General features: G+C 41.6%; 1 protein-coding gene across 3 annotated transcripts in view; it reads right to left on the reverse strand.

The window, feature by feature from the left end:
- The window catches only part of arid3a (AT rich interactive domain 3A (BRIGHT-like)), a 49,741-nt gene extending 30,710 nt beyond the window's left edge, over positions 1-19,031 (reverse strand). For 2 of the 3 annotated variants that reach the window (XM_044200528.1, XM_044200526.1), the window contains exons 1-3: positions 18,700-19,031; positions 3,705-4,465; positions 3,337-3,619 (exon numbers count right to left, since the gene is read on the reverse strand). In XM_044200528.1, the coding sequence (XP_044056463.1) occupies positions 3,337-3,619; positions 3,705-4,045 (624 nt within the window). In that variant the 5' untranslated portion in view covers positions 4,046-4,465; positions 18,700-19,031. The remainder of the gene's footprint in view (positions 1-3,336; positions 3,620-3,704; positions 4,466-18,699) is intronic. The other variant, XM_044200527.1, reaches the window with a different exon arrangement.
- Positions 19,032-24,032: the final 5,001 nt, after the last annotated feature.

Here is a 24,032-nt window from a genome sequence, read left to right on the forward strand (position 1 = left end):
ATAGAGACCTTATACGTGATATTGAGCTATACAAATGACGTGACTTAAACGTAAGAGAGAAAAGGACAGTTCTCAGTTTGGAAGAGCTCCAACTGTTGCAGACTGATAGAGACACGCCAGGTTTCTGCAGAGGATCTAGGGTTCCTAGTGGCCACATTATCACCCTCCCTCAGGCACATTCCAGCAGCCTCCACCCACCTGCCCAAAATAAACTGTACAGCCTTAACCCCTTCCTCCCCACCCATTGCCCTCCAAATCACTCAACCTGCACACGATTTAACTCCAGAACATATGTAAGTGTAAGTTCAAGGGTTTCACAATGCTGGTCAAAATGAGAATCACATTTTTTTCAGTCAGACTTGAGATCATGACGTTCTCCCATGATTCTTAGAGACATAATCTTTTGAAGTAAAAAACAAACAAACACACTTATTCCACATTGTCTTCATTCATGTAGACAGAAGAAAACAATATGACCATTACTTGGTAAGGGCAAACTGCTGCCTTTCTTGAGGAGCGTTTGTCTTTTGTCTAGCATACAAATCCCATTGTTTCCCTAGTTTTGCACAGTGATGACAAGAGCCAAATCTTTGGCTAACTGAAGTCACAGCCTCTGAAGTCTGTTTTAGACTATGCAAGCTTGTCCGGTATCGCAATGAACTCTATAAAGCCCAATTATCGATGTGTGTGTTGTCGAGTGACAGGGGTTTTCATGGGGAAGTTTTTCTAGCCTTGAAAGCTGCATCATACTCAGTTTTTTTGGTGATGTTTCAGGTGGCTGCACAAATTCATAGTGGTACATATGTTTGTGTGCAGCTCTAGTAAGTTACAATATTTTGCTTCGGGCTTGAATGACTGTGCTGTGAATAGTCAAATGTAGTCAGAGCAAAACTATTACTAATATGAGAATATAATTCCAACCTTCATTTTAACCTCCTGCTCAAGCAAAGATAATGTGGAAGTTTGCACTGAAAATGCATTAAAAACTGTAGTCTGTAGATTTAACTACTGTCTCCTTTTCACATGACAAGAAGAAATCACAAATGGTGGTTTCAGAAGAAAAAGAAGAAGCAGGAGAAAAACAGCACCCACCACATATGAATTAAGGCTGAAATCACTGAGTTTGATTTGCATGGGGTTAGAATTATCAAGGGACAGACTGTCCTCACCATAACAGGTTGGTCATTTTTGCTTAACACACTGCAGACACAGCACATTCACAGAGGATTATAATCACAGGCCAAAGCTGCAATTATTACTAATCATCGTAATCATCCAAGGCCAAAATTAGTCCTATGCGAATAATGTGCAAGACCTGGATTCACAACATTATTGCTCTATTCCCTATAAAATGCAGAAGGTTTTAAATGACAGTATGCGGTTTGGTCTTCCCCTCTGAGTTTGACGTTGTATAGGCGTGACATAAATTTTAATCAACAATGAATTGGCTAACACTATCTTAACAGCCAAGATACTGGCTGCCTTGATTATGCAACCGTCGGTGACTGACTGACATGTCGTGATAAAAACGCACTGTGTCCTACCTGACGTATGAAAACCACCAACTGTTTAGAGTATCAATTCAAGTCATTCGCACAAAGCTTTACGAGCGAAGGGTGGACTATTCAGAGAAGCCGAGTATAGGTTTTAGGGGAGTTATATTTAATGCGCTCTGTAATTATAAGAAATAGGCCTTAAATTACAGAATCTATGGTTAGGGTTTAAAAATGAAGCACATGTAGGCTGGGTGAAAAAGTTAATTTACCTCCAACATACTGAAGGCATCAATATAAATTACTGAAATCTTCTTCTAACAATTCCCAAACCAGTTTTCGCTTCTAAATGAGTTCAGTCATCTGTGCTCAGACTAAAGACAAGCAGCTGCTCATACTGTCAAACACGTTATATGGTTTGAAATATTGCTACAGGCCATGAGCGTGTTTGCATTTCTATAGTGGCTTCCATTATGTCATATAAGCTGCCTTTGCACTTTAATCCCAGTAAACTAGCCTTAATTTTTTACACAAAAGCAGAGCTACATTTAAAGGGTTTCATTAATAAACAGATTCAATGAAGGATATTAAAAATGCTGCTTGATGTTCTTGCTTTACATTTGACAAAAAAAATTATTACTATCTCTGAAACGTTGGAATTTTGAAAGTAAAGGGCATGAGGAGGCTACTAATTTTTACCAATAATCAATTATTTGTTTCTTTCATGACATAAATAGGCCTAACATTGTCAGAAAAGGTCACTCTTCTTCTCAAAGGCTCGTATCTCTTTTTTTTTTTTTTTTTAAAGTTTATTGTAATGATCCAATTTCCCCAAACGGAGCATTTTCATCTAATTTCCTACTGTACTAATGGTGGTTGACAATATACTTGTCTCTAGAATTGTCCATGTACACTACGAGGTGGCATCACTTTGTGTATCAAATATGGCAGAAAAGGCAAAGAAATTAAGTATTAAATAAAAAGTGGTTCAGTTTTTTATCATCAGAAGTGAACAGTGAGTGGATTTAACATCGTTCCCCAGTCTCTCGACAGCAGCCCTCCATCTAAACTTAGCTGTTGACAGACTTAAATCTCTTCACGTAAACAGCCCGTCTTATTCCACCGGGGCCTCCCTCATAATATCCAGCCCACTAGCATGTTTTAAAACGCCAGCATGGTAAAGCTGTTAAAATGCAACCCACCCCCTCCCCTCAGCTTCTCTTCCTCAGCTCGCAGGCCTACTCATGACAGGAAACAACCTTTTTTTTTTTTTAACTCTTAGGCCACATAAGTTAGCAAATGTCAAATCTCAGCGGGCACTAAGCTGTTCCACCAGAAAAACTAATTGTTTAGACCAGAACCTTTAACAGATGTACCCTGCCAGAATGTCAGGTGGTAAAGACAAACTTAAAAGCCTCAGTTTAGGATTTATCAACATTTGGCCAGTGGCTGGTGTTAAATTCCCACCCTGGTTGGATTACTTCATGCACAGCTGAGAAAGTGACATGATGTGAGGGGTGTGAAGGCCAGATGTGGCTCATTGGTCAACAACATTTTAGATTTATGTACATCCTCAGATTGTTACAGCAGCTGTCTTTAGGATATTTTAGGGATTTAGCTGATATGGTTCTCCACAGTGACAACATGAAGGCAGTGATCTCCAGCTCCTAATATAATCAACCAACAGTAAGACTGCAAGAGTCAAAGCTGCAGACTTTGACATGACTGAATCTCCAGAAGTAATGTTCATTTACATGTAATTATCCCCCATTTAGTTGGGTGCCTTCTACATTAAAATGAGTGCAACACACTTCCTACATGAAGAAATACGAAGACATCCTACCTGTCTGAACTGCTCCTCGTAAGTCCAGTCTCCATGGTCCTGCCCGCCCAGATGGCTGTGTGTGGCGTGGGGAGGCAGGATGGCTACGCGGGGCTCCTGGTCGACACTGGGACGGGCCTTCAGCAGCTGGGAGTGGGGGTGGAGCTGACGGTGGGGCAGCAGGAGGATGCCTTTCCCAGGAGCCACTGAATCATGGCCCGTCGGCAGACCCTCCTCCGCCAAGTCATCGTCAAAGTCTTCTTCCATCTCGCCTTCAAAGTCTTCCTCGTCCCATTTCTGTTTGCTGTGTGTATTAAAAACAGAATACTGTTTAAATGATGTGCACCAATGAAGACCACCACTGGCACAGATGTTTTAGGGCTACTTACATCTGCTCCTCCTCATCTGACGCCATCATGTCCTTGTAATGCTCCTCCCCTTCATCATTGTCATCATCGTCACCGTCGTCCTCTCCGCCGCTGCTGCGCTCTGACATGGGGCTGTCTGACACCCTCTGCAGCCCGGCTGCCACCGCACGCATGGCTGCCAGTGCTGCCATCTGGGCCTGGTCCGCCTCAGGGGCCGGGCTCCCCATCGGCTCATCCCCTCCTCCTCCACCTGTGCGGATCGGAGTGTGTTGGGTGGCGGCTTGTTGCTGTAGCTGCTGCTCCATCAGCAGCTTGGCCCTCTGCTGCCTGTGCAGATTCTCCATGACAGCCTGCAGCTTCATCTCCGAGGAGAGCGGCACGGCGTTCAGCTGCCTTCCTTCCCCTCCCTCCCCCACTGACGGAGCACCAATCGGGGGCCGGTCAGGGGACGATGGTCGATCCTTCTGCAATTGCCAATTGGTGAAGCAGCTAGCAGCTGGCTGGAGGTTTGGAGGTTATGGTTATGTGGAAATGTGGGTCCTTGAAAACAAGTGGAAGGAGGAGGAGGAAGAGGAGAGGGGTCGGTCAGAACTCTGAGACATGCAGTCAGAGGTCAGCTGCAGTTCTGGAGACAGAGGCCCCCCTCTTGTCTCAATGGTTTTTCCTGCAGTTAGGGGGAAAACCAAAGCCAGCAGCAGAGCTGAGTCGCACAGGGTTCGATGAGGCACAAGTAGCGGATGCGAGGGTAGGAGTACAAGAGTATGCTGACAGACTACAAAGACCTGAGAAAAAGGGAGAGAAAAAAAGCACACAGTGTCAGACTGCTACTTCCCCACTGTCTGTTACCATCAGTACCTTCAGCTGAAGGGCAAAAGCTTTTTGTTGTGGCAGCACGAACACTGTTTAAGAACTTTCCCCAAAGCTTCAGATCAGATCTATTTTTAAAACTCAACTTTCCATTCATTGACCTTTCACTAAAGTGGACATCTTTAACACTCTCCTCTGATTATATACTGTAAATCAAGTCTTTTTTGTCTATGTTGTAATTTTGCATTGGCTTCGTTTCTCTGTTTTTCGAAACTCCCCCCTATTTAAAGTGTTAAAGAGATAAACAGTATTAATGGATGATACGGCAAGAAAAAGTCCGACATATCATTTGAGGACCTTAATCAATCACTTTTAGATTCATGACAAGTGCCTGACAGAAGTTTTGAGTTGCAGAAGAGCAGAAAACTACAGCAATGACTACAGAGTTGTTAACTGAAATCACAAGTTAAGACAATGTGACAGAGAATAAAATGCCCTATTTCACACACAAAAATGCCAATTTCAGTCTGAAATCCATGTGAATCATAAATATGCGGCCCCTGAGCTCATGTCCGTTTCGCAACATGTGCAAGATTACTCACACAAACAGACCAGACAAGCTGCTCACACAGGACATTATGTTTTAGCCTCAACAACACAAGAGGAAGTGAAATCACAGGAAGAACTGTCACTCTCTTCACCTGGTTGGCTCAAAGCCAAGATGAATTTCAGCCCACCAGCAAAAATTAGCAATTTCAGTCAACATCGTCTCAAGTTTGTTTCAACACACACAATTAATATTCTGAGGTGTGACTTTGCTCAGGTATGACTAGTGTGTTTTCCCCCCTCATTAAAATGTTTTATTGCAAGTAAGAGGCTGGGGGTTCTGCAACTTCTGTGGGTGGTAATGCTTCTCCTACATACATGTTTCCAAAAGTACTCAGGTATGCAAAGCAGTCTCTGTTATAAGCAATGAGCGTCAACATTCTGGTATCAATAATGTCTGTTCCCTATTGTCAACTGTTATAACACAAACAGTGGTCCCACCTATTCCCCAGAGTCATTCTACAGAGAGAGTAACGGTCTATCCTGACCGCTCTCTGTTTACTCAGAACGTGTTCATAATGTTAAGAAGTCTGGGTTTGGGGAGGCTCCGGCTCAGATCAGTCAGGCAGAGATAAGAGCTGCACACCAAGTGCAGCACATGGGGAAATGAATTTCGAGTGCAGGTGCTGGACATGCTGAATTATCAGTCATGACAGGAGGCAAGGGTGACTGTACTCCACCACTCATTCAGCTACGCTGACTAATCCATGACACCACCATGTAACCACCACCTGCCCTGATCTTGTATTTTCAGAAACTTCAAGTTTTGCATGGCACTTTTACACTCTGTATGAAAGCATGAATGATGTTCTGTTATGAGTTCCAGTTTAATTTGTATCACTATTACAACACCCTGTGCTGATATTTTGGATTTAAGTTGCTGAAAGACAACACTTTGCACCAATATTCAGTAACACCTAATTAATAACTCCACAAAAACGTCCTGTCTACCTTTGTTCCCCCTATCACGTCTCTCATATTCTACAGAAACCTTAGAGAATATTTTTTCTCATCTGACTGTTTTGTATTTTAACTCTTGCACGGATAGCTGATCTTTTCAGCTGACACTTGCCATTATTACAACTGACCACAGCCATACAAAAAACCCAATTAAAAAATATTTAGTGTTTCACCCACATTTTTATTAATGTCAGAGTGCAAAACGCCTCTGAAACAGCATTATCAGAGTCATGAAACCCTAAAAATTCCCTCCAATTGAATAAAATTTAACAACATTTTTTTGAGTCAGCAGCTCCTCAAGGCAAAATGAAGACCACACCACAAGGACTCACACAACAACTCTGGGACTACCACATCCATTCATGCATGCTAACCTGTCTAAAATGTGGCCACCATGCCCACAATACACCTCTGCAATGAGGATATAACCAGAAGGCATCATTGTTTCTAGGGAAAGAGGGTTGCTTTACTTATGTGGCTCACTGGAATTACACAGAAAATCATACTAGCCTTTAATGATGAGAAGAGAGACAAGACCCACAAACATCCTGGTTATCACTGTTACTCTGGAAGCAGACGTTTCACCCAAGACGTGTTTCTCAATCAGCCAGCGCAACAAATGGAAACTAATAACAGCCTGTGTACACGGTTCTGACTCATCTGGGAGATCAGCTAATCTTTGCACATTATTATAATCTCCAGATGTGTTAATGAACCTTTCCTCACACAAGAAAATTATTAAAGTCAAACATTTTTCCAAATCACTTGTTTCCAGGGGGGCTATATTTTAAATTATATATATTTGCTAAGCTGTTTTCTGTTTTACAGTTTGTGTATCTGTGGTCAGGAAGAATCAATCATAATGGAGAGGGGTGGCATGGACTGGCTGAGCCACAATAGCAAGTTCGAAGAAAAACAAAAAGACAAATGCCCTCAGTCCCAAATAAATACCCAACCAGCAGCAATCAGCATACAGTTGCTACTTACTTTAGCTCAACCGCTCAGATGACCGAGACACAAAATGTACTTCAAAAGCACAAAGTTCTGCCACTGCTGCAAAGAGTCTTAAAGGTGTTTAATAAAATGCAACGCATCGACAAAATGCTATATTGCCTCCTATACGTGAAATATTTCAATCACCCTATACTATGGCTATATGTTAGAAAAATGTTGCGCAAGGAAATAAGAGCTGTGAAACTTGTGTTTCATCAGAGGGCGAAGGAAGTGCCAACTGGCGGAGCAGATGCAGCGAGGCAGCTGACAGATATTCAGTATTGATTCATTACATTCTTTCAGGGCGACAGAGGCACAACTGAATGCCTGCAGTTGTCAGATGGAATAGCACCAGTATAAACAGGATTAAAAACATCTTACCTAACTGGATCTGGTTTGACTGAGACAACTTGCTTCTGTAACTACAGAACAAAAACATGACAGTGGGTTCAAAATGGAAAGATACCAAGAATTAGTGGTAGCACCTCGGGAGTATCCATTTAGTTAGCATTAAGTGACATCGGCAAATTCACTTCAGAACAACCCATACATGCCCTATTTGTATGTGAACACAATATTATTTACAATACCCATTACTCAACATGTCAAGTAGCCACACTTTGAAACCTGTGTGCAAAATAAGCACAAATTTCTGTTTGTGTTCACTCCATGTTTGAGCCAAAAACAATACCACCTCTAATACCATCTTTCTCTCAGTGTGTGTCACATATGTAATTTCAAAGACAGAAGTGATTACAACAAAGCTGTTCTGTGGACTCTTCCTGTGCAGAGGGAAGCAGAAGTGGTCGCTTTGTTTCATGCTACTGTTCATAATAAGCATCATGATTTCCTACATGCTAGATGGTGCAAATCAACTTGCGCCTCTACATGTTCTCCCTGCTTCCCCTAAATAAGGCCGCAGGTTTGATGCTTGAAAGGGAGGATAATCAACTGTGGGTGCCTGATCAGTCACAACAGCTCAGACATTGATCCGTTAGTCTAGCTGTTTAAAGTCATGTAAACCACGAGTCCAACCAAACATTACAGCAGCTGATCTCACCCCTCAACACACCTCCAACTGACTCCTCGTGCTGTGCTTATGTTCAATAAACCGAACAACAGGTGAACGCAGGCGTTCCACATCTACACACCCAGGCATTTACGCTGTACTCTACTCAGTCTCCTGGTACAATCACCTGGTGTTGTGTGGCTGCACATAAATCCCAAATGTTTTCATCTTGAATTTTTTTTACTTCTAAACTTTAAATGGTCCTTAGAGCATCAGTTCTTAATAACGTCAGTGAACAGAGCCCTATCCCTCTTTATATTGCATTCAACAAGCCAGATACAGATTTTCACACGGATTTAGGGGAAAAAGCAAATCTTTAGGAAGCTGGTAGAGCTATGCTAACCCTTTTTGGGTGCAAATCTGCTGTGTAAAATGGCTATGGTATCTCATTGTCACACATTATGAATAACCATCCCTTGGCTAGAGTGATAAGGCGTTTAATATCTAAACCATAGCTCAGCGCAAAACCAAGCAGTCTCAGTGGTCCAGGGATGAATCCCCTTAAAAACCCCTGCTGGGTCTCTTTTATACTGTAGCCAGGGTGGGAAATCACCACTGTATATTGGGTCATTTCTTGACATTATCAACCCCTCGGGACAGTTACCAGCTATTATTTGGAAATCCTGCTTTGTTCAAAAACCGTTGCATGGCTGATGAAATCTGAGAGTAAGTTACTACTGTGGCCAGGGAGCAAACAGGTTTCATGGCCTTTCCATAGAACTTTTTCTGCCAGTCAAAATGCTTTGGAAACTACTAAATTACAGCAACTACTACTTGCTTCATCACTCTGTAACATTTACCATATCTGAGTAGCAGGGGTAAAGGCCATTTGCCAGCTAAGGAAATACTTAGCAGACTAAGAGTATTTCCTCCACAACTTTATTGCCAGACCTTTATGAATGCTTTCTAAATGCAATTATCTGCCTCAGTATCAATACGACTATTTGGCATCTTGTGTTTACCAAAGACCCAAGGACAAATGTAAATCCTGCTGTGATGGCTGTCATATGGAGAAGAAGGGCAAAAGGCTGTTTACAAGAGTGTGAAGACCACTCTTCATGCACAACAATAAGATAGCAAAAAGCAATGTTTGATTAAACGTGTCACCTATCTGACTGCTGTTAACTGCTCCACCGCAACACTGCCTGCTTGTTTGTTTGCTGTTGGACATGTTGTCTTTCTCTGACATTCATATTTTCCCTCCCAAACACTTGAATTTACATTTTAAGGCTTAAATTTGCATTATATGACAGATTTGGGGGACAGCAGGGTAGAAAGATGACTTGAACTGAGAATCAGATTCAAGCATCCACCCTGCTTGCACCCCTGTCTTTGAGCAATACACTGAATCCCTACCAGCATTCAGGACGTCTCCTGCACCATCATGACCTCAGACCTCATGGATGTAAAAGACACAAAATGCACAGCTCACTATAAGACCCTCATTTAACACCTTAACTGGCTAAAGGCAGGCCGGCCTGCTGGGATAGGTGGCAGGAGATCCATGTGGGGGTGGGGAGGAGTTGGCTGATTGAAGGATAAAGTAGAAACGATGAGAGCTAATGGGTTAATCCTCTTTTATTTTTAAACCCACATTTGAGAGCTGGAAGATTGCAAGGTCTGAGCAAACAGGACAGAGTGATAAGAACGGGAGCTAAGGGTCTAATTCCAACGAGATAAAGAGACCCACACCGCCTCACATACATGCACATATAAGACTGTGTGCCTGCATAGACACAAAGCCTGTAAAAAGGTACTCCAGAAAGAGCATCAAAGCCCTCCGATAGCACAATCATCAGCACAGTCAATGTGAGGGAATTCATCTTTGTGACCTTTTTTCAAGAACACACTGACAGCTGCACTGCTGGTATAATTCACACATGGTGCTTCCAACATGTGTCCTATAAACTAGTTTTGATAGTGCAGTAAAAAGGTGCTGAAGTCCTCATAAAGCAACACAGGCACAAACACCAGGGTTTTTTCTCAGTAAGTAGTTTTGTGCCAATGTCAGTGCAGATACGTGTCTTGCATTTCAACATTTGGAATAAAAGTCTTCATTTCCTTTTATGTACTGAAAGAACTAACCATCTTTTTCCTGATAAAGCCGTGCGGTTTGAGACAAACTGAGTAAGGTCTTTGTGAGACTTTAAACTTCAAATGAACTTCTGTCTGTTCTGCTTGACTGGAAAATCAGAGAGAACCAGATTCTTATAAAAGTCTTGTGGTAATGCACAAAAAATGTATGATTCTCGTCTCCATCTCTGGTGCTAAGTGCCGGTGTTTCTGCTCTTCACTTTGCTAAAGATCACATGCAAATCCGTGTGGGTGGTACTATAATGTCTTTCTTGGATTTTGATGCAGTTTGAGTTTATTTAGTTGGTACTTGCTGTCCTGTGCTTTCTTAATCAAATTAGCTATCATGTTCATGCTCATGCCACACCTGTTTTGAATGAAACTGACTCCAACCCGACTTGTAGCCTACAGATGATTTCTATCATAACCAGTTCCTTCTGTGTACAGTGTATGTGTGGATTGAAGTGTGTTGTCAGGTTGTATCATATATCTCAGCACTCCTGTAATGACAGTGTGTACCAACTATACTGCTACGTTAGTAGTGAAACAGGCTTTGTACTGATGTTATCAACACAAACACGCCTGGACAAATGTTCTACTTCTCTCGTTTTCTGACTGTAGTAGCTCCAGAAAGCTTTTTTCAGTCCGTCTGTATTTTTTAATATTGATATTTACTTTTGAATGTCATCCAATCCTGACACCTGAGTGCAACAACTGTAAAATGATCATACATGCAAAGTTAGTTGAACTTTCCCTTAACCTTTACAAACTATTAGTGTTTTCTGCAGAACAGCTTGTCCAACTTGCCACAATGTATACAAAGAGGGTTTAAAAAAAAAGATTTTCTTCTTTGTTTTGTACTTTACTCACAACAAGTTGAGTGATAATAGAAAAGACACAAAGACCTCAGAGAAGAAGATACAGCCACACCTCTTTATGTGTAAGTTAATTTCTGTTTAAGCATGTGTTTACATATATACCTTTTTAAATAGCAGGGGGAAATAAAAGTATTTTCACATGCAAATTGTTCAACCCCCATATTGTCCATATTGTCATATAACTTTTACAGAAAAACAGCCAGGCAGCAACTGACTTCTAGGTTGTTTTCTTTACACATATAAATAAATATATTTATAATATGTCTAATAATAAATCTAAAGGGGCACTTCAAACAGTACGAGGACTAAATGCTATAAAAGAAATTAGTGCCATGTGTCCAATGCTATGTTGTGCACCTGGTAAAAACATTCAAACCAGGACAAACCTCTACATTGCGTGCTAAATTTTATTTAATTTCCATGCAACAATATTTTATATTAAAATCAATTTTAATATTTAATATTGATAGATTACTTTTATATAAAGTGTTATGTTGTTATTCATTTTTAAATAGTTTTGTTTATAGCATTAACTCTTCATGTAAACATTGATTAGCATTTAATATGACATGTTACAGAGTAACTGCAGAGGGAGTAGCCAAATAGCCATTCATGATCCTTTCTACATAAAAAAGGGGGAAGAAAACATAAAAACAAAAAGTCGGTCAGTGTTTCTGGTCTTGATTATGCGTCTCTCTCACATTCCTTGCAGTATTACCTCGCGAGGCAATAACACAGGCTCCATTGAGCCCCATTGCACCAACAACAAGATCATTGAGGAAGTGTCGCACAGGCTCGTCACGCACTTTCCACTGACCTCTTCCAGGGAGCCAAATCTGATTAGGCCCAGCTATGCCATAAATTAAGTGGGCATATAGCAAAAATAATCCAGTGATTCACTTCTCGGCAGTGAAATCTGTGGCTATCTATCAAGCAACAGGAGTCAGCTGTGCAAGCGAGGGAGGCGCAAAGTGATTTGTAGTAACTGATGTTACAGCATGGATTCAAGTGTTTGCACAATGTTTTTCACTTGGAAATGAGTAGAGGAAAGGAAGGAAAAAGGCCTGTCTCTGTGCTGGTAAATTTCCTGCAACAGCTGAAGAAATTCAAACTGCCAAAGACAATGATGGTGCACTTCTACACCGCCATCACTGAGTCCATCCTCACCTCCTCCATCACCATCTGTTACGCTGCTGTCACTGCTAAGGACAAGAGCAGACCACAGCACAAATGGTTTCAGACACTCCCCTGCGGTCCATCAGTTAATTTCAACAACATGTCGTCATATTGTCCATATTCTTTATTATTATTTTCTTATATTTTTGTTTAATATTCATTAATATCTTATTTTATAGTTAGGATTCTTGATCTGCAGTACTTGCTTTATGTTACTTTATAATTCTTTAAATTTCTACTATGTTTATTGTCAGGCATCAAAATACAACAAAAAGCACATTCCTTGTGTGTGTAAACCTACTTGGCATTAGAGCTGATTCTGATTTGGATGGACTTCCTCTAACCACAGGAAAAGTCATCAGACGAATAGAAAAAAACAAAAAAAAAACAAGTGTCTGCTGATTCAGCTGAAATGTTTGCTAGCGTTTATGTCCGCCGCCTCACTGGTGGATATTGACCTCACCATGTTACAACCTCACCTACAGCTTCACGTGGAGACTGTAGTATTATGAGAGCAAACATAAATCTCCTGTGATGACAGCTCTAGTGGAGAAACACAGGCCATTCTTAAGGAGGCCAACACTGTCACTACTAAAGGGAAAACATCTGTCACTTTTTCTTACTGTTCTGTTTGAAATGTTATTCCAGCTTTCATTTGTGCCTTTTTCATTTTGTTCCTTGCACGTCAACCACAGCTTCAATCAACACTTTTGTGACGCAATCTTGACAGAATTCAAACAGCGCAAAGCTTGATAACAATAGAGTTGAGTGCAGGGCTGCTGTACTGCATTAGTTTTGTACAGCTGTTATTGTGTCCATCCACTGTACATTTCAATTCATTCCTTTATTACAAACATATCTTAGAATCTGCTGTTTTCTTGCTTCCTGTGAGCTGCAGAAACAACCCAAGTCAAATTCCTCATGTGTGTTAACTGACTTTGCCATAAAAAGTGAGATTCAGGAGACAGGCTGCATGTCGCTACTCGCAGAGTTCAATGCACTGCTATTGTAACTCTAGACTGATGGTATAGTGCGGGAGAGGTGGGGTAGGGGATTTGCATTTTCATTGAATGGCATGAACGTCCCAAACTGGATTAACGTGTTGGTTTAAATGGTGACTGTGCAGTCACGTCATGGCATTGTGATCTTTAACAATCAAGTCTTTTGTCTGCAGAGAGGCGACAGACAAGTGGAAATCTTAGATAAAGACCTCTGTGTATTGTACATAGAGACATCCAGAACGTAAAATGTCACTTCTGTGCTAAATGTGGATTACAGTTTCATGTGCCTGTGCTCTGCCTAATAAAAACTGTCAGCTATGTCCGCTCACAAGCGGTACATCTGATTTAATCAGCTTGTGATTGCTTGGGCAGGCAGCCAGCGCTAGCAGACGCAAATATAAAATACAAATGCTTCAGGTTTGATGGACATGTCAGCATGTTGCAGCTGCGTGCTGGTATCCAGGCAGACAAGTACCAGGATAGATCACACTGACACTGAACCGAGCGGCAGCCGCTGACTGAATACACAAAGCGTACAACTGCTTGGTTCAGGAACTGCAGGGTATCCCAAAAGCTCAGACCCATCCTTCTGCCTGCGTCACCGTCGGCCCTGCTGGGATTCCCCCATGGCTCCAGCCCAGGCAGTGAAGTAACTTGCGAGTTTTTTTTCCTGCATTTTTTGGCAGGATAACAGAGTTAAAGCCCCACGTGCTGCACAGGCTCTTCAGAAATGTAGCTTTTGGCACAGGAACAGCTGAAAGTAAGCCAAGCCACGCTGCTTCCCACTTCTTTCATGGCAGGAAAACTTGTGGTGTGCAGACAGCACTCACATTCACTGTGATACAATTCATGTGGATATTTACAGGTGGGTTATTACTGAAGTGATACAATGTAGGCTTTAAGCCGCAGCCCATGCCTGTAAGCCTTGAAGGGTAACTTTGAATACAGTAAGAATATAAAAAGCATAGTTTTATAATAACAAAACGAGGTGTCAGACATGTTTGTCTTGTCTGTGCATGTTTGTCTGTCATTAATTCGCAGCCACTAACTCTTTTAGTGGCCAATTGCCAGCGACTGCCGCTCACTCAGCCATGATGCTCGCAGGCAAACTGAACATGCTATTTGCATATTATACTTACTGCTTCCAAATACCCTCGGGCTGAAATCACATGTCTGACTGGAAACTGTGTGGATTTTTCCTTGTAAAAGTTTGGCCTGCCTGGCATCTTGATATGTATATTGAACAAGCTGAAGCACACTGAGGCGTGAATCTACAAACATCAACAACTCTCAATACAGAGCACACACACACCAAACACTTGATTCGGGAAGAGGCCAGAGGGACCAGCTTATGTGTCAAGGGAAGGAAGGCACAGCAAATACACTCCTGGGAAACAAGAGCACACAGCATCAAAGCCATGAGAAGACAGACATGGTCATCAGGCAGCAATACATGTGTCAGCTATGGAGAGACTGATATTAAGCTCATACAGGGCTTTCATTAAAAGTGCACCTCTGATATGATATATGGGAGTTTCTCACTGACTGAAAAAACATGCTGGAAAGCAACACATGAGAATCACATTAAGGCTGCAACTGACAATTATTTACATTATTGATTTATCTTTTGATTATTTTTTCAAATGGTCCATTAACTGAGCTTCTAAACTGTCAGAAAATAATGCAAACCGCCCCAAAATCTTATTACTAATTATTTAAAATTCTTTGTTCCATCTGACCAATCGTCAAAAAGCCAAATATATCAATTTACTGATATAAAACAGAGAAAAGCAGCAAATCCTCACACTGGAGAAGCTGGAAGTGATGGCTGTTTTTTCTTGATAAATTACTGATGATGATCAATTATTAGAGCCCGAGCGCCGACAGGCGACAAAAGCCCTGAAGAAATGCAAGGAATTACTATTATTCTTCTTCTTTACGATTCATTATTTTTCTGAATGAATCAAATTTTGAGGGCCTCATGATGCTCGAAAAGTTGTGAAACTTTGCACACGCATCAGGACTGGTGAAAAATTTGATATTTTATGGATTTCAGTATTGGGCGGGGCAAAATGGCTCTATAGCGCCCCCTTGAAATGTTCAAAAATGCAGCCCCCGGCCTACATTATACCTGCATGTACGAAAATTGGGAGGTACATGTATGACCCCAAGACATGCAAAAAAGCCTCTTGGAGCCATACCCTAAACCTAAACAGGAAGTCAGCCATTTTGAATTAATTTTCATATTTTTGGCAATTTATAGGGGTCATATTTTAACGAACTCGTCCTAGACCATTAATCTGATCAACTTCACACTTAGTCAACATACATAAAACAGGTTGCAGATGAAAAGTTATCAAAAGCTTTTTGTCGAACAATGTGGCCGTTATGGGGCGGCAAATTTTGATGTTTCGCCATGACACAGGAAGTGGTTGTAACTTTACTGTACATGGTCCCATCTGAACCAAACTTCACATGTATGATAAGCGTCCTGCCCTGAACATATCTATATGACAATATTTAGTTATTGTCATAGCGCCACCTACTGGCAACAGGAAGTATGCCTTCCATGGCAAAGATGATCCAATTTGCACAAAATTTTCGTGGTGTGGTCTATGCATGATATCCTTCAACATGGCACATAAAGTGTGTTGTCTAGCGCCACATAGTGGACACAGGAAGTGACCAAAACGCATCAAGATTCAGAGCTTTCATAACAAGCAGTGTTGCTTATTAGGGCGAGCCTACATTATGCAAATGCAAGGGGAGGCCTTTAAGACTGGAACTTGATTGCCGGCCATACGTTTCTAACCTACAATGTGAACGCACCGGACCCTCTTTCTCTCCATTGGAAACACTGAGCTGGCACAGTTGGTCTGTGCTGGCCACAGGATACCATATGCCAGATTGGACCAAACAGATTAGTGTGGCAATTTCTGGGCAAGCCTCTAAGGTGATTGGAGGATGGTGGGGTGCAGGGTGTGACAAGGGCCTGGAAATCTCTCTTAAGAATTTCAGTGCTTAATAATCACATTGGTTCCACAATTTAACATCTCACACTTTCTTTTTGTTTGTCAACCACAACTCTAGGAAGTTACATGCACTTTGACATGGAAGACGTTTGGCATTTTGCCTGCTCAAAATTATTTTTTCGAGTCAAATTTTAAATGGAATCACACCAGCAAACTGGTTCCCTGCCAAAGTGGCTGGTAACATAAGAAACCAGTATTCGACCAATGGCTGGTGGTAAATCCTCTTTTTAAATTCTTTCACCATAAAAATCTAAAAGTAAACCTCCAAAGGAAAAGACTCTCCCGGTCTCCCTCTTCATCCTTTTCCTGTCATTCAGATTTGGTGCTGGTTTTCAGGTTTCAAAATCTCATTTCCTCATAAATTTGTGAAGTCTCAGTGAGTATTTATGTTAAAATACACTTTCATAATGCCAAGGACATTTCATAACTGTGTTCCTGTCATCTCAGTTACACAGTAGCATGAAACATATGGGCCAATATGTTGTATTCTTGCAACAAAACTGCTGAGTTCATATCTTTAAATCTGATCATTTTCACACAACATGTTAGTATTCTTCATTCAAGTTTACATCTTGACAAAGTGAAAAAGCCTCTGAAACCAGACTTTCTAAAGGTTTTCCGAACATATACACGTTTAAGGTCATTAAGACCAAGTGCTATACAAGGCTTTAACCAAACCAGCTTCCTGTGCCTATACTCTCCCACCTCCACTACTTGGTGAGAAACTATAACACCGACCACAAACCAAGTCAGTTTTGGTTGTGGGTGTGAGGTTTGTCAGCTTGGCACAACCAGCCAGTTTCTCCTGAAAAATACAGTAAGAAAACCTCTAGAGCTCTTTTTGAATCTACTTGGGATGAAAAGTTTGCTGCCCCCTTTTAATGTCCGCCGAAGTCATAGAGAGGAATACACTGCCTATTATATACAGTGGATTTTCCCACCACACTGCTGCATTACTGAAGGCAGATCATTGTGTCCATATCACTTCCCTGACATGTTGGGCTTGACTTAATCTCAGCCACTGACAGACTCTTTTATCCACCTCCTCCACCTTTGTTTTGCACTTCCACAGAAATGCCAACAATTTAAGGGATTTCACGTGAGAGAAACTGACCCAGCCCAAAGACATTTTGTGAAATCATATAAGTTGGACATTAAAATGAGATACATCTGCGCCTGTTTTTGATCCTTGAGTTATTTTTACATCCTTAAATACACGTAAGCTGTTTATGCTTGTTTAGCTCTTCAACAGGACTGACATCAGAATCAGAAATACTTTATTGATCTCCGAGGGGAAACGCTTTTGTTACAGCTGCTCACTATCACATCAGTGCACACAGGAATAGAAGTACTAATAGAATAGAAATAGAAATAATAATAAATAAAATAAATAAACATTTGCGTAGTCGTGTCTATGGACCAGATCTGGACAATTACAGCCATGCCAAATCCAATATTACCAAAATATTACAACATCATTACCACTCTGTGTTAGATATAATTATTGTGAGTAGCAAAAAGGCCTAGAAAGCAGCTTCAAATGCACCCATAAAGCCATCTTTACCACTGAATCATCCTACTGTCTCTGTTTTGACCAACCAACATGACATTATGTCAGACCAAACTTTCTGTAATGGCCCAGTTGTTGATGCTGTCACATGCACTGACTCATACAGTATATCCAACTTAAGGGGCAATATGATGTACTGTAACGTCAGTGGATGTTTAATGGCGCTGTAACGGACAATAACTCAAAAATGGTGGGTTCAAATTGTACAGGACGACTTTAATTAGCACTTTAGCACACAAATCACAAACACATGAGCAGTTGGTTTATCAGATAATACTGTAAATAATCAGCTTGTAATATTAGCTGAAGTAGCCAGCCAAGTTATAGTCTTACAATTGTGAAAGTATTTTGGTGAGTACGTGAAATCTAGTTAACTGTCGAAGTCCGAACGTTAGCCGTTAATACAGTTTAAGTAACGTTAAGTTTCGTGACGTGCGCTAACTTAGATGACAGTAACGTTAAATACGTCCACTGCTAGCTTACGACAAACACATTTTTATTTTTTACTCTCTATATTCGGTTAAAACTCAGTGTAACAGCCGAAAAAGCTTGTAAAAAAGCAAACACTAGCTCTTCCGTTAGATTTTAACACAAGACACATTGCCAGCGTAGGTTAAATTACGTTCACTGGGTGACATATGGCAGGTGAGTCTATCCGCTACCTTAGTAATATCAGGCTATTGATCAAGCAATTTGATAACGTCTCATCGATTAAAAAAACACTGCGTCCTGTATGTGACGAGTGGAGCAGAGGCAGCAGAAAAAGAAGGACGCCACATAAACGAACATGATTTGTATGACAGCGTAGACATAAATAAAGCAAACGAAAAATGAAGAGAAAATAAACTTACCGCATCGGCTTCCGTTCCGTTTTTACTCTCTTTGGAACCGGAAGAAACATTCCTGTTTTCCCCGTCTCTGAACGCAGTCTCCCCCTTCGATTACACACAGAGGAAAAAGGAAGAGGAAGAGGAGAGGTGGTACGCGTGTTTATCAGCTAGAATTAAAGTTTCATGTGACTGCATGATAGCCACGCATTCGGCTTTTGCGTGTAATCGTGTTTTCAGAGTTTGAGTGTCGGTTTGAGAGCCTGCAACGTTCAGCCAGACAGACAGAGAGAGAGAGAGAGGCGTGGAGAGACTCTCCGGTCTGCACAGTCAGATCATTGGTTGACAAACAGTAATCAGATGCAAATTCCTAACCTCTGAATCAGCAGGGGCCAGCCCCCCCATACACCCCCACCCCCCACAGCAGAGCATGTCGGTAAATGCAAGGGTGTTAATTATAAAGTGGGCTGGGAGTGAGAGGCTTTCCAAAGATGATGCACAAACTCAAACAGACTTTACATTTTCTTCTCCCTACAGTGGCCTACTTAACTGATTAACCCTTAACTTGACTTAAAACAGCCACTTGTTTGAACAGATTGCCTGTGAAACTGTACAAAATATGGTTCCCAACAAGTGTGTCACAATATAAAGCTGGGTGGTCACAAGATAAGAAAGAAAAATAACTGTTACACAAATTAGAGCTGTAACGATTCGTTGATTAATCGATAAGTCAATATAATAATCAAAAGTAATCAGCAATTATTTTGACAACTGATGAATCTTTTAAGCAATTTTCCAAGAAAAAAATGCCAAACTTTCTGTAGTTCCAGCCTGTCAATTGTGAGGATTTGGTCAGACAATAAACAAGCAATTTAATCATAATTTTTCAGTATTGTCTGACTTAGCTTATTATAGACCAAAGCATTAATAGATTTATCAAGAAAATTATCTGCAGATTAATCTATAATGAAACTAGTCGTTAGTTGCAGCCCTACAACTTATGTTTATTTGTTTTCTTACTTTTCTCTAATTTATGTTTTGTTTTGTTTTTTTAAGAAATACTTTAATCTCTTCGGGCATCTAAAAATCCTTCAAATTAAATAAGCTTAGAAGAAGTTTGCAATATTTTTTTTAAAAACATTGTACAATGTAATTTACAGTATTTGTCATGGGACTTGTGGTAAATTATGTGTTGTGTTTACATTTCCTTTCAGTGTTGATTTCTGGTGATGGTCCCTCGGTGGAGTGCCCCTGTTCAGCAGAGAGGCTGGATACTTATAGACTGATAGTCTTTATGCTTAATTTTGTTTTCATCTAAGTAATTGATACAGTGTCATTTTAATTTCATAAAGCTTCACAACATTCATTTTGAAAATATGAAGGTGGTAAAGTGGTTTATTTTGTTAAGGGGATTTCACCTAAACTCACTTTAACCAACTTTCACAACACATGTGGAGCTGTGCTAACTGAATGAAGGATTTACTGTACTGATTGACTGAGATAAATCGATTATTAATACTAAACACGGGATAGTAAACTGCTGCTGCTGCTCTTATTGGACACAGAGTTGGAGATTTAACCTTAAATAACATGACAGAATGTCAAAACCTCTAAATGCCACTGTTTTGTTTGTGTTTTATCAAAATGAAACCATTAAAACCTGCATTAAATGCTGAAAAAAACTGAAATTAACACATTTTAATACATTATATTTAGAAAATTCAAAACTGTTTAAGGACCCTCAGATACCCTACAGCAGGAATTACATGTTCAGAGCGTCTCTAATCCAACATAACTCAAAACTATACAATTTAATGAGCACTTTTCCTTTAATCGAGGTAAACCTGTGTTTAGGTGTCACATAATGAAACACAAGGACTAATTATACATTGCAGAGTGGAAAAATGATAATCCATAATGTAAACAAAGGACTGGTCCATTCACATAGACCAAAACATTTGGTAAAAACTGCACCTTTTCAAAAGAAAACTGTGACTGAAAATAAGCCATTGAGCCACAGTTAAACAAACTGCAGGCTTCTCTGTCCTCATCTCACAATTGTTGACATCTTCCTAAAGTCACTGGCCATGTCATGTATTTCCAAATATCAATCAAAATCAAATCAAGTTTCTTGTCACATACACATTCATACACAGCACAACGCATAGTGAAATCCATTCTCTGCATTTAACCCATCCTAAGTATTAGGAGCAGTGGGCAGCCGCTGCACAGCCCCCGAGGACCAACTCCACTTCTAAGCCGGAACTAACCTAACATGCGTGTGTTTTTGATGGTGGGGAGCACCCGGAGGAAACCCATGCAAACACAGGGAGATCATGCAAACTCAACACAGGACCTTCTTGCTGTGGGGCGACAGTGCTAACCACTGATCCACCGTGCCGTATATGATTTTACACACAAAAAAAGGCCAGAGTGCTGACTGGTCGGTAGCTGGTTGCAGCTGGTTGCTAAAATAAAGAGCTTGAGATATTTAAAACAGAAAATATCCTATTATTATATTATATTATCCTCCCTCTGCCTCATCAGATGTAACGAGATCCAGGAGAGAAGTGTGTTCATGGCGCTGACACAGTGAGAAATAAATATTTAAATCAAACGGGGCTCAGACTCTCTGTGGTGATGACAACTATACTTTCACACTTGATATCAAAATAATCCAACCTTGACTGATGCCTTTCAGCTTAAGCTAGTCTTTGCCTGGGTGTGGTCTACACAGGAAATAATAATAATAATTTTATTTATATAGCACCTTTCAAAACAGAGTTACAAAGTGCTTTACAAACAAGGTTAAAACAGTAAAAGACAGCAGGGTTACACAGTGCATTTATGTGTCAATAGGGGAATCAAAAACTGGCAAAAGCAAAAACTAGTGGAGTAGAAATAAATACTATAGAAATAAAACAAAATAAATAGAATGTTCACTATAAGACGGCTATTACATAGATATAGGTTTTGAGACGGGATTTAAAAGAAGATCCTCAGGTAGGGAGTTCCACAAACGAGGGGGCCCTTATTGCAAAAGCCTGGTCACCTTTTGTGATGAGGCGGGACTTAGGAACCGACATGAGGGTCCCAACTGAGGATCTCAGGTTATGTACAGGCTCATAGGGGACAAGTAAATTAGAAATATAGTTTGGGCCCAAACCCTGCGGAGCTTGAAAAAATGGTGGTGACGTATGTGAGGCCCTGCCTGCATATATATATATATACATCCGTCACCATGGTCATCCTTCAGTTCTTACGCTCTTCACCTCACAAAGAACACCTTTGCAGAGTCGAGCTAGCTAGCTACCGCTAATTTGCTAACTCTGTTTCTTAGGCTACTGCCAGCTCGAAGTTAGCTTAACGGCCCCTGTTGGTGTTAGCCACCGCTGCCTCAGTTGGCGAGTATGGCTACCCGCTGAGTGCTAATTTTGTGTTTGTCTTGTCCACAAGCTTTGTGCCTCGGTATGAACACCAAGCCTAAACAGGTGAAGAAGAAGTTTTCTGTCTGCTCCTGCTCCTCTTCAGGAGTACGGCTTCTCTTTGCATGACAAGGACCAGCACGAGGCATGTCCCGTCTGTCTGGAGATTGCCCATGCCAGGAGAGCGTTGACTGATCCCACGTTTTGTTGCTAGCTCTGGCACTCAACCCTGGAGGGGCGGGTCACGTTTGTGGAGGAAGTGCTGGGAAAGACTACCACAGAATGGCATGACCCCCGTCCTCCTTTCGGTCAAAGTCCCCGCAGGTAACTGGGCTGACCACATGGAGTATGTTGAGGGGTCAGCCGAGTTTAAGCCATAGCCCTCCGAGAGCGCTAGCCAGCGGCAAGTTGGGCTGGGCACTCATCATGATGACCATGACATGCTGGACATCGGCTTGGACATGCACGGTTTGATGGAGGAGGATGAACAGGAGGCTTTATCATCGGGCCAGTATACTGCCGCTACTGCATCGGCTGGCCAGGAGTTTGTCTCAGAGTTAACTTCGACATGGAACAAACTGCAGTCTACCCGTGTCACAGTGCCCAGCTACGGACAGTATTTGGATCTGGATGGACCCGAAAAGGTTGGTTTGGTCAATCCTCCGCCTATGGAGCAGTCCCTGGCTGCTTATCTGGGCCCATCCCACAACCATGGTGTAGGCGGCTCCACAGCCCTCCCATCCAAGCACTGCAGGTTCTCCGCATCTCAGCTGGAGAAGATTTAAGGTGCAGGCGGGCACCGGCCAGGATGTTCTGATCAGGACAGACAATACAATGGTGGTTTCCTACATAAACAAGCAGGGAGGGACCTGTTCGTTAAAGCCATTGCTGTGGTGCAGTGTTCATATTCTGTCTCTCAGAGCCACCCATGTCCCAGGCCGCCTGAACCTGAGGGCAGATGCCGAGATAATCAGTCTGCTGGCAGCGAGTCCCTGGCAGCTTCCTCTCCGCAGGGACCTTCTCTCTCAAAGAGGAGGTGATTAATCTGCGCCCAGAACTGTGGTGGCTGCATGCTTACCCGTTAAAAGGTCCAATTTCATAGCTAAGGGTGTACCCCCAAGTGTGTTGGCAACGATCTAAAGTGCGACAGCATCATCCACTAGAGGCCTATATGCCTATAAATGGCGGGCATTCGAGCAGTGGTGTCAGGACCGAAATGTACTCCCATTTCAGTGCTCTATTGTGGATGTTTTGACGTTCCTTCAGAAGCTGCTGGAATCCTTTTTCACGATTAAGGTCTATTTGGCGGCTATATCTGCCTGTCATGTTGGCTTTGATGGGGTGACGCCAGTCGCTCATCCTTCTTCCCGTGCGTTTCTTAAAAGGCCTGTGGTTAAATCCAGTGTCCCTTCATGGGATTTGGCTTTGGTGCTTGAGGCTCTTTGTGGTCCCCCATTTGAGTCTGCAGATATGAAATTTTCTTCATACAAGACTGCACAGCTTCTCGCTTTGTCCTTTGCAAGGCAGCTGGGCAACCTTCAAGCTTTATCTGTGCATCCCTCTTGTACCCAGTTAACTTCAGATGGCTCCAAGGTTACATTGCGCACGAATGAGGTGTATTTGTCTAAGATTATCCTTACAGCTGATAGCTTTATGGCTTTTGTCCACCTCCTTTTGCATCTGAGGAGCAGAGGAGGATGCATTCCCTGTGATCCGTGTGTGTGCATTTGTGTGACCAGTTTGTCTGTTTTACTAATCTGGCAACGCCCTGTCTAAACAGCAGCTTTCTCACTGGATTATGGAATCTCCCTGGCTTACAACAGCAGAGGTTTTCCATTCCACCATGGCTTTGTTTAAAGGGGTATCTGTGAGTGATATCTGTGCTGTAGCCAGTTGGTCATCACTGCACACTTTTGTTTGGTTTTACTGTTT

Source organism: Siniperca chuatsi, linkage group LG6 (assembly GCF_020085105.1).
Source record: "Siniperca chuatsi isolate FFG_IHB_CAS linkage group LG6, ASM2008510v1, whole genome shotgun sequence".
Lineage (NCBI taxonomy): Eukaryota > Metazoa > Chordata > Actinopteri > Centrarchiformes > Sinipercidae > Siniperca > Siniperca chuatsi.